Raw genomic sequence first — 12130 nt, 5'->3', positions numbered from 1 at the left:
ACACAACCCGTACCAGAGAGGGAGTGGGGCGGTGGAGCGCACAGGGCCCGGGACAGGAGATCACGGAGCGACCGGCCTGCTGCGGACGTTCTCTCTGATCGTTCTCTCTGGCTGGATGAAGTGAGGCTCCTGATTTTACGCATGGATATATGACAAAAGAGAAATATAGAAATTAATGGCAATGAAGCATGCTGTATTATTATAGAGACCCAATAAAATATCACAAATCATGCTTTTAGGGGAGCTGAGGCCCCCTGGCTCCACTGTATTTCGCACCCTGGGTGTGTGGATTTGGGAATGTTTGTAGCTGTGCAGAGGGTTTGGTTTTGTGTTATGCTATCCATCCATCCATCGTCCACCACTTATCTTGCGTACAGGGTCGCGGGGAAAGCTGATGGGCCCCCCCCATCCGTCCTGGGCCGTAGTAGGATCTGCTACCCACTGGGAGGCCTGGGACTGTTGTGTCATGGTTTAGTTTAAATAGGAATGTAGGGCTGCACCCGAAGAGTCGAAACTTCGAGGCGTCGATGGGCGGAGTCTGATTCGACTGTCTCACAGTAGCGAAGCTTTGCAGCAAAACAAAGATCATGCCATTTTGGCAATATGGGGTTGCTCAACGTCTGATTTTGCATAGAACTACCAGTTTTCTCCCACTAAGTTAATATACAGCCTTTTATAATATAAATTTCATCATCTAATAGAAGATACTTTATTGTGACATACAAGTTGCAAAATTCATTCTCTGCATTTAACCCATTGTAGTATCCCATATTTATGCATTTGACTCAGCACTGTAGCAGCAAGACAGAGTATCAGTGACCTTCTACGGGGAGAGCAGTGATTGGTGGTTATGTAGGGACTGAACCCTTCTATAGAATTTGACCTCTAACCCCTTGTTTTGTTACCTCAAAATAGGACTGTACCCTTCTATGGGTTTGACCTTTTACTTTGCAGACTCAAACCCTTCTATGGTACCTAACAGATACCTAAACATATCCTATATAAGCTATGTTTGATGTAAAGAGAGACAGAGTGGCCATATGGCTGGGTAACTCTCCAAGCTACTGCAGAGCTTGTAATTGATGCTGAACTCCACACAGAAAGGCCAGGGCAACCGGAGTTTGAACCCACAACCTTCTTGCTGCGAGGCCAGTGTGCTAGCCACTGGACCACCGTGCCGCTGTAAAGAAACATGCAAAAAGAAATAAGCTTTTAAAGTGAGTAAATAAATCCAATACTCTGCAAAAGACCAGTGAATGGCAGGGGAGCAGAGAGAAAATGGTCAACAATAAGTCTCAGCTGGAAATGTACAGGGTAAGTTACAGTGACTGCAGCTCTGCAGCTTCTCATGATTAAAGCGGAGCTACTGTGCGTAACCGCCCACCCCACCCCGCTTGCAATCGCCGCACACAAACACAGACGTGATTCATCAGTCGATTCAGCATCAAACTTGGCTGAGGCTGGAAATGGCAAAGGAAGACATTGTGCACATGAAAAACATGCAAAGCAACAAAATGAATATTCTTCAACATATAGCCAAGCTTTTTACAGAAAATATTCAGATGTAACCACATAAGCATTTTCTTAAGTAACTGTAATTTAACCACATTTCCTATTGACTGTAACAGATTACAGTTACATTTATTTTGAAATTAAATTACGTAACTAAATTACATGCGACTACTTACTCCCCAATACTGTTGACACTTTATGTTGTGGCCTACTTGGCGTCCTTCTTACATCTTATTTGAACTGGGTAAAGCTTTTTCTCCTTTGTGTCTGACGACCATCTTTAAGGATCCGAGGATTCAGATCTTTATATGTCACATAAACAAACAATGTAATGAAATGCATTGCTGCATGCTCCCGTGGCTGTGCTATAAGACTAGTGTAAACAATAAGACAAAAACAATATCGTTGTTGTGGTCTGACCTTCTCTTTCTGGTTCAAGACTTGAACAGCTTTGTAGCCTCGCTCAGACCTTTAAAATGTGTTATTTCTCAACAGGATTTATTGAAATGGCGTCGATCCCTGCTGCCCGCTTCTTCACCTCGGCACTGTGCCACTCCTTCAGGGAGGGCTGCTGACAGCCCATCCAGCATTGGAAATGAGCCTTAGTTTAGCTTTTATGTAGATGACTAAAATAATAACAGCATAATAGGCTAATTACTATATTTATTCATGAGTCACAGTGAGAGCTGTGTAATTCTGCAGTGGGATTTGAGACATGAAGAGCTGATCAATAAATCAAGTGTATAAAAACAGTCACTTGTGTTCAGAGAAAAAAAAAGAAAAACAATATTTAGGAATTTAATGGACCTACCACAGTGTAGTGCTCACCTCAGGGTGTGGTTTCTAATTTAAAGCACTCTGGTTACTGAAAGAGAGAGCTGTCGTCACTGACTGAATGTCACTGAGAGTCCATCCATGTTTCCATATCAGATATTGTAGTATATATACCCTACCGGTGTATATATATTTTTCTAGTTTTTATTGAAATATTCGTAGCTCAAAACAGCCTGTATAATACACCCCCAGAAGCTTTATTTGTACAATAAAATGGTGGAAGAAGTAATTTTCATACTTAATTAAAAGTACAGATACCACATGAAGTCATCCAGCATAAGCCTACTGAAGTAAAAGTAAGAAAGTACCTGGTTTTAAAAATACTTAAGTAATCAAAAGCAAAAGCATCAAAATCTATTGATCTTACAAAACACAATCTATCTTTTTAAATTCACTCAAGGCAGGTTTGAATATAGAATTATAAGTTACAGTGAATCACAACAAGGAAAACTGAGTTGCAAGAGGACAAGTGCATATTTCCTGTATGTGGGGAGGATAAGGCTGCCTTATTGCTCTGCTGGTGTGGTAGTATCCCCTTCAGACCGTCTGACAGACACAGAACCCCATTTGGGACTTTGGGAATGTAACAGAAACCAAAACTAACTGAAACACCTCTTAATTCACAATCTCACCAAAAACCCACACGTTACCTTCAGCACCTTTCGTAAATTGCAGCTCACAGTCCCACACAGAGCAAAGTTGGCTTCAGTTTTTACATGTTTATATTGCAAAACTCTACCAGCTACGTTACCACTCGGTCACTGACTGTCTGGACTGACGCCACAAATGTTTCTTGCTGCGTGACTTTAATTTCTTGCACGCGCATATGAACACATTTCCACATGCAACGCGGTCATCTTTCCGAGCTGCAGTTTATAAACATCGTGGCCCGTCGGCGTTTATCAAACGTAATAAATAGTTGCATTTCACTGAACAGCAGAATGTGACTTTGAAATGTAGCAAAATGAAAGTAAAAAGATGTAACAACTACAAATGCTCAATTAAAGTACAGATACTGAAAAAACTACTTAAGTACACATTCCACCACTGAATGAATCCTACAGTGAAATAATGACCAAAACTCCTTAATTTAATTGTTAATTTTACAACAATAACAATGTCTGTTTTGATGAAGTAAACATTGTTTACAGCAGTTTGCTGCTTACTTTTGTACCATTTAGGGTGCTTCACTGGACTTGAATTCTTATATTTTAATACAAACTAGAAAAATGGGGGTGTTCTGACACTTTGAACGATCTTTATATGTATCTTTATTGTAAATGCTTCTTTGGATTGTATTGCAAAGCCATGGTAGCATAGCATTCATTTCTCTTGCTCTCTTCTGGTTTCAGGCTTTCCATCAGATGTTGGAACTTGGCTTTAGGGATTTGCTCCATTTCACAGACACAAGACCATTAGTAAGGTCCAATACTGCTGTTGGTTAATAAGGCGTGGCTCACAGTCAGTCAAGTTCTTCCACAAGACCATGTCTTTATGGACCTGGCTTTGTTCACAGGGGCAGCCAGAAACCAATTTGAAATACCCATGGTAGACATAGACTGTAATAAATGGGTTTTGCCACTAGATGGGGCTATGTCATTGAAATGCAATTTGCAAGTGCTTTGTGTACACCCATCTTGCCTTGAAAACTCCTACATAGATTTTTAGACTTAAGTTCAAGGGAGTGGATTTGCAGCGATCAGAGCTTGTTTTTTGGTATTTTCATAATTGGAAAACATCTTCTATATCAGGGGGCAGTATTCCAGGCAGTATTCAATGTTACAGCATATTGACCAGGTACAGCATGCTATTTTTGTTAAGGACACTTATGCATAGTCTGAACCATACATGAGTTTGAGCGGTGACATTCACAGTGCAGGACAATAAGTGAATATATGAATATGAATTGCCCACTCACTGCTATGAAGTACAGAAGATGATGTTCTGCTGTGACCTTAAATGGTCAGTTCATCCAGAATTCATTAAGACAGTTTCTCACTTAACCTGGCAGAGAGTTTGGCTGTATGTGTCCAGGCTTTGAGATATCCACCAGATTTCATAGGAACCTTTTCTTTGGCCGGACGTAGTTTCAATAAAAACAGTGCCTGTGGATTATCCATAGTAATGGGGGGATTGTTTCTGGAAGTATATGTTGCTGTTAATAATTTAAATTTAATTTGTCAATGCTGTGATCTGTCCATCTTACAGTATATCGCAAGCCAAAATTATATGCATGGCTAGATACCACCAGAGGTAACAGTAAAATTACCTTATAAATCTGGCTCTCAACTTTATCTAAACTGGAAGCTTCCGCTTAGTAGCAAAATATTTATGTGAAGAAAAGAACACCCTCTTCCTCAGTTTCTAAATTACTGGGTTGAGACCCCATGTGGGGTCACTTCTTAATGGGAGATTTATAAGACTGATATAGTTATGATTAACATCAAACAAGCATCTTATCTATGCGCCATCACTAGGTCAAAAAGCACAATGTTAAATTCATATTCCCATTACTGAACCTAGGGATAATCAAAACTGTTTACATTTAACATTTAAGCTCTAATCAGTAACTCAATCTGCTTAAAGCTGGCAACATTTGAAATATCTAGACTTTAAAAGTATCCAACTGAAAAAATCCCACCCCCTCCCTTCAGGGATCCCTCTAACGCCACTCCTCCAAAACAATTTCTTATGTGCCGTGACTGTGTGCAGGTAGGCAGGTTCATTCGGACCAAATTTAATTATGCTTGTTACAGTCCGGCGACAGCCAAAGATATTAGATATTTTTTTTCTCACTTTTGTGTCAGAGCAATTGATTTATTGTTGTTGGGATGTCAAGAGAATTTCAACAAATATTACAAAAAGATATTCTGAAATAAATTAAGGAATCTAATGAATTTTCAAACATAGCAATTTCATTTTTGTTTAGATACTTTATTTGTCTTCAGAAGAAGTTCTCAATCAATCAATCATGCACATTAGATCCAGCTCAACAAAATGAAGTACAACACATGTTAAAAGATAACAAACCGACAACATTAAGGTGTTGTCTGGAGCCCTCTCAACCATGTTTAATTTGGGAAAATATGAATTCACAACCCATAATTAAAGCCAACCCACCGCTGCATAACTCACTCTTATTCAGCATGTACAAACAACAGGCGAGACAAGACAAGACAAACAGGACACACCCTGCACTCTATAAACACACTGCTGTGGGACACATACTCTGGATGCTTCATGCAGAAGGGTGACTTATTGTGTATGTGGTGGACATTTTAAACTATTTGTTTTAACAAGCATGTGCTGTAGGAGCTACACTTTCCAGAACAAAATCCTTATAAAATACTAAAAATTAAAAACAAATACTTTGAATAGTATGTAAGGAGCAGAAACACTGAAATTGGCGCACAGGAAGAAATCAACCAAAGGATCCTACCTGTACTTTTCTGACCAGTTAACACTTTAAGGTAAACATGACTGAGCCACAGATTTGTTTATGTTATGTAACAATACGTAAACACATCTAAGTTGTTCTGTAGTGTCACAATACGGTGGCTGAAAAAGGCCCCTGGGGAACACTAATGAAAGTGGAAATTAGAATCTTTGGAAGAGAATAGCGTTAATAAAAGTGTATCATCATGATGCCACATTAATTAGCCTGTTGTTTTAAATAAATATTACTACTTGTTGTTGATCAATCTGTGGTGGAAGATGCCCATTAATTCTGCTGCAGCACATGATAAGAAATTAAGAAGTAGAACACAAAATGGCCTAAAAATGACATGCTTTAAGAGAGGGGTTGCTCAAAACTCCTAAAAATTGACCTGTTCTTTCTAGAAGTTGAGTTCCTGTAACTAGACTCAGAAATCCTGGAAAAGACACATTTTTAATAGCATAGCATAGTTGTTAGTTGTTGTTTGCTGTTGGTTAAGAGGAGTGGCATTTGCTTAGTTGTCTCCTCTGTTTTCTGTAACAGGAGCTGGTGTTGGAATTTCCTTGGTAACACAATGAGTCACATTGCCGGGTGATGTGACAACAACATCTGTGGTCGGTACTGTTGGTGGAGTCGTCACAGTAATAGTTGGCTCATCTGTGCTCGCTGTGTCTGGTTCAGGGGTGAGGGTACTCCTGTCTGCCGTAGTGACGGTTATCATGGCAGTGGTGGGCACGACTACTGTTGTCTTATCTATATCTTCCTCAGAGGAAGATTTACTTTTTGAGGATTCACTAGATTCATCTGAATTCAGTGACTGATCCGAATCTGAAGAAGAATCTTTGGAGTTGGACGATTCAGTGAACCGCCAAGACCGCCATTCCTTGAGCTTGTCATTTTCAGTGATGTCAGCATCATGGTGCAGACGCCAGCCAATCTGTGGAGGGATTATTAATTAAAAGAGACGTTACACTTAGATTCTGTCAAATAAAGTCCACAATCCGTCTGATCTCCCAGCCCAGTATGTTTAGATATTACGTTTATATTGGACAATTCTACAGCACATCATTTACGTACAGGCAGAAAGTTAATGTTTTTTAAACTGTAATCACAATGTTTTCCACACCTTAACCAACGTTAAACCATATCATTTTTTGCCTTTTTTAACAAGCATTCATAGTGCTGGTGATGTGCCGTTAGCAGTTAAAGACATCTGTCCCATCACAACATTCAACATTTGGCAGGAACCATCATGTCGTAAAGTCTAATGTATATTTAGAAAGTGGAAGCTTGTTAGCTTAAGGTGATGATACACGGGGCAACTTTTAGGGCAATGGTGCTGGGCAAAACACGGCTGTTGCCGTCAAGATTATTACCGTAATCCCCTTCCTCCTCCACAGCTATCTGTTCAAAACATAGTAAGGCTTGTCACCAGCACGACTGACTAGCAACATTGCTCAAAATGTTGCCCCCTTGTATCATCAGCTTTAGGCTTCTAACGTTTACATTGGTTTACATTACTTTTTATTCATGTCATATTAGCACCTGCAGTGCCCACACACACAGCGTTGTGTTTGTCATTAGCAAATGAGCAGAATGTTAAAACTTGCAGCAGCGGGAAGTCCTGTAACCTCATAACATTATCACAACATTGAGTAACAAACGTACGGAGTTATGGAGTAATGTAGGGAGTGGTCACATCACAGATGGAGCTGTTGCAACAACGTCGGTACCTTGCCTTAACTTCCTGTGTGGTGGTTGGAACTGATGTGATATAACAAAATGATCTTGTCCACCCCCCACAGGTATTGCAAAAAAAATCAATATCATCAGTTGAAACCAAAAATGCAGCCCCATGGGGAACACTTACAGTGTGCTATTAAAGCAGAACAATAAATGGAACCTAGATTTTTCCATTTTACTTTTGAGAGTTGCAAAATTGATCTCTGTATTTTTTGTAAATTAACAGTCACAATAAACATAAATAAATAAACAATAAAGTTAAAATAGTTCAGTTAATGTCTAAAACATATTGTGCCCTACTAGAGGTTACAATGTTACAACTCATGACAGGAATGTGTTGATTGAAACAATAATACAACATAACCTAAAATAACAATATGAATCATGTATGTATTGAAAGCAGGTATGTAATCAACAACAGCAATGCGGTAGTGTGGTTGACAGAGGAAACTCAACGTAAACAGTGAATAAACAATTCATAAACAATTCATACACTATCATAATAAATAGAGGATTTGAACCAGACTATATCAGATATAATCTGTAATGTATTCATACTAAAAACGCTGCAGTTTGACTGCACTTCAGGGTTAAAAGACTTCGGCTGTTAGAGTGACAAAACACAAAACACAACAACAGAAAAAGTGATGCGCAGCCAGTGAGAGCAGTGAGGAAGGAGGAATGAGGGAAGATTCAAATGCAGCTTTGCGGTGAGCTTACCGGCTTAGCGGAGGCTGCTGTAAGAAGTACAATGACAAGAGCGGTTGTCAGAAGCTCCATCTCTAATTGGTTCTTGTCTGAGGGAAGCCACAGAAATAAATAAAGTAACAGTCACTTACACACAGACAGAAACAAGGCAGTGTCAGAGTCTTGGCTTATGAATCAGATTTACTCTGGAGAATTGCATTAATCCCTACTATTGTTAATGTATTTTTAGAGAGATAAATATTTGAATACTGATAAGTTATAAATTGCTCATAATCCCAATATCCCATAAAACACAAATAAAAATCTACAGTAAAACATTTGAATAAATGAAAAAACTTACCAGATTTATGTGGCAGCAGGTGTCTCTAGTTTGTTGTAATTTCTCTTTAATTCTGTATAAAATCAATGGGATTCTGTTCATCTGTGTAGAAAGACGCCTGACCTCCATGCAGGACTGGCTGCTGCTCATATATGGTCCCTGGACAGAGAGGCTGGGCTGGGCTGTGACGGGCAGAGGGCCGGGGGCAGGATTAGGCAAGACTGGATTGCCTGGGGCTAGAGTTGTGGGGAGTGGCAGGAGAGGAAGTTTAAACTTACTTACAAACTTACAGATCATCCAAATGCTGAATCATTGGCGATATTATTTTATTTAGTTTCATGAGTAATGTATTTTTTTGGCAAATCTAAAGATTTTTTTTTTATAGATATTTTATTTGGACAAACACTTACTGCTTTTAGAATTTCTTGAAAACTTGGACTCCTACAGGGTGGAAATGGGTGGACAAAATGCCACGAGCAAGCTAGCTACGAGTTACAAGCTAATAATCTTGCATCAGATACCTTTGTGTACCCCAGCATGTCAGAGTGGTGCATGATTCAGCTCATTATAGTTTGTGGTGATTGTTAATGTGACCAAGAGTGTGTCATCTGCATATATGTAAAAGACAGGACAGGAGGATCAGCTCTGAGAGTTATTTATGTAGACTGTATAGAAACATAGGGCCACAACTGGTGTGCAGTAATGTGCCATCAGGGGAATGTTACAGTAAACTTTGGTCTAAACAGTGTGTGTGTGTGTGTGTGTGTGTGTGTGTGTGTGTGTGTATGTGTGACACTACATTAGTTAATCTCTCTGAAACTAACCCCCTCCTCGCTTCCTCTCTCTTCTCATCACAAAAATTACACAAACACCTCAGGATGAGTCATCTTAGAAGTTAAGAACACCTTAACGATACCTATCCCTAACAATTCTAAATAAATGTGAGACCTCACACAGAACCAAAACTGACACAGGAACCATGGCAACCAGGGTAATCATTAACAATAAACATAGATATGGTTTTTATGTCTTTTAACAACACATGTCTTTAAAACAAACAGTAATGCACCAAACCCACTATCCACAAAGAATTTGATTAATTAGCAAATGTAATAATGACTGATCATTAAAAACCTGTGAAGTACAAAGTAAACACTTTCTTTCAATTTCTCATCAACCAGTGATTTGAGCAGAGCTAGAATTTCTTCAGTTTGGTGTTTCAACTATTTATATTTATTTTTGTTATGTTTCTCTGGCTCTGACAACCAGTAGTGTTTCTTAATACTAACTAGGTGTTTTAGAAAAAGGGTATCAGTACCCCAATGTCAGCCTGTCAGTTCACCACCTCCAGACTGAAATATCTTAACAATCAGTGGATGGATTTTCATTGACGTTTTGTACAGACATTCCCCAGAGGATGAATTGCAATAACTTTGGTGATTACTTACCTATAGCGCATCCATGAGGTTGACATTTTTGTTTTTTAGTGAAATGTCTTGAGAATAATTTGATGGATTGCCGTGAAATTCGGCACAGATGTCTGTGGATCCCAGTCGATGAAGAGTAGTGCTTTGCTGTTTGTGTGAATTTTAGGAATAATGCACCCCTAAAATAACAAAACACAGTGAAATACTGCTCTGGGTGCAAGATAGGGCCCCTAGTCTTCATTATATCCACTATTTCCGAGGCCCACTAGGCCTCTGACCCTGTCTGAGGATTTTTCCTCCCACAATACATTAGTGTGCTACAAACATCACCACAGTTTCCAAGGTACCAAACTGCATTGAGAAATGGAAAATGAGAAGTGTCCCGTATGTGTAGTTTTCTATCTGTTACAGTTGTTTCATTTATATCATTTGTTTCATTTATATCATAACACAATGACATGCATATCAACACATCATTAGATGCTTGTAGTTCGATCCCACACTCCCCCAGTCTGCATGTCAAAGTGTCCTTAGGAAAGATACTGAACCCCAAATACACACACACACACAAAGTATATCCATCATAATCACAACAAACACACTGCATGTCTCCTACAGCCTGAGACATAATCCCACTTCCTACTGTGAACACAACCTTATTGACGGATCACATGTAAAAGTCTTACAAGTTCAGACAATCTGTTCTGAATCAGAGTCAGAAATAACTGGAAACAGTTTCAACCACTTTATCCAGTCATTTAGGGGAATTGTAATTTATTACTGTCATCCAACCACAGTCTTTTCTGAGGTGTGGTCATGTACAGGAAGTGCTCGTTTAAGTTTGTAAGTTAACTGTTCAGTTTAGGCAAAAAAAGGATCTTGTGGAAGTCGGACAACTAACACAACCTGTTGTTAAAGGGGCTGTATGTAGTTTTTCAATGAAATCACATATAAATGCTGCTTCTTATGTGAAGTTTTCGGGTCGGGATGTAGCCCCGTGCGCGCTCCCGATCCTCCTGCCGACAACACAGCAGCTGACAAAATGCAGTCCACTGACACCACAAAACAACTGTCTCCCAGTACAACACATACTCCAACATAAACACCACGTTATGATGGAAACAAAAACAAAGTTTTATGTGCTGAAGCCTGTCAGGCCAAAGGAGAATTAGATGATGTCAGGTTAAAAACAGTCAACGTCCGAAGGGCTGAATGTTAACTCACCGGCTAACGCTGACCAGGTGCTAATGGTATCCGGTGCAAAATACTATAGTGGTAATGTTCTTTTGCTATCCACATTACTTCACCAGCTAATGCAATCATTAACGTTCAATTTAGATTTATTGTTATTTTACTGATACTCAGGTAGACAAGCTTCTGCACTGGCTCAGTTGCTCAGTGTAACTTACGTGACCCACATAATGTGCAATAACCAACATAACTTTGGTTACTAAAAAGCAGACAGGCGAGCTAACACTGATGTAGCATGTAAGCTAAATGCAGGCAATGTGAGCATGGATTAGTTCAACCTCACACTGATAAAATTATTACAGTAATGTTGCAGTGGGAGTTTACCTGAGTTTCCACCATATTGTGTGAAGTTATCTCCCTGCCTGTCTGCAGCCGCTTTTACACTGCCTTTTTTCCCTGGAGTATTGTGCCAAAATGCCGGCGTCCGGCACCTATCCTCATAGAATGGAGTTACAGTACGCACGTTCTATTTCGTATAGGCTTTGCCCTCAGGCTTTTGCTAGTGGGTTAGAAGCGAAGCAAGATGATTCAGTGCCTCACCTCGACCTGAAGGAGCTTGTGATGCTCTCTGGCATGAAGGCAGGTTAGGATGCAGGACAGCGGAGCTGCTGTCCCCCTGGATTCTGAGACATGAGGGAGCCACAGAGAGGAGCCAGACTCTTTTGGCAGATGTCAGTGCGAAAAACATCAGTGCACCTGAGAGCATGATTCATGGGTGGGTGGGTGAGGGAGATCCCTCTAAGACACATGGGGGGTCGTGCAAGCAGGTGATGGTGTTAAAACTTGCAAATCAATGATGTTATATATATTTATATCCCTCTAATCCCACCTGCCCCCTATTCATTCACTTATGCACTCATAATTTATTTATTTGGTTAATCATTTAATTTTTTTTTTTTT

At 39.7% G+C, this 12130-nt stretch overlaps 2 protein-coding genes across 2 annotated transcripts in view; both read right to left on the bottom strand.

Moving 5' to 3' along the window:
- Window positions 1-5265: 5265 nt before the first annotated feature.
- Window positions 5266-8665, bottom strand: scpp8 (secretory calcium-binding phosphoprotein 8). The gene is made up of 3 exons (XM_046067926.1): window positions 8574-8665; window positions 8246-8322; window positions 5266-6719 (listed from the first exon to the last, which is right to left on the bottom strand). The coding sequence occupies exons 2-3, from the start codon at window positions 8303-8305 to the stop codon at window positions 6297-6299; spliced, it is 483 nt and encodes a 160-aa protein (XP_045923882.1). The 5' UTR covers window positions 8306-8322; window positions 8574-8665; the 3' UTR covers window positions 5266-6296.
- Window positions 8659-12130, bottom strand: part of LOC123982405 — a 12556-nt gene continuing 9084 nt past the window's right edge. The window contains exon 4 of the mRNA XM_046067924.1: window positions 8659-8788. Within this exon, the coding sequence (XP_045923880.1) occupies window positions 8764-8788 (25 nt within the window). The 3' untranslated portion in view covers window positions 8659-8763. The remainder of the gene's footprint in view (window positions 8789-12130) is intronic.

The sequence above is a fragment of the Micropterus dolomieu genome, linkage group LG13 (assembly GCF_021292245.1).
Source record: "Micropterus dolomieu isolate WLL.071019.BEF.003 ecotype Adirondacks linkage group LG13, ASM2129224v1, whole genome shotgun sequence".
NCBI lineage: Eukaryota > Metazoa > Chordata > Actinopteri > Centrarchiformes > Centrarchidae > Micropterus > Micropterus dolomieu.
This window is presented reverse-complemented; position numbering and strand designations above follow the sequence as displayed.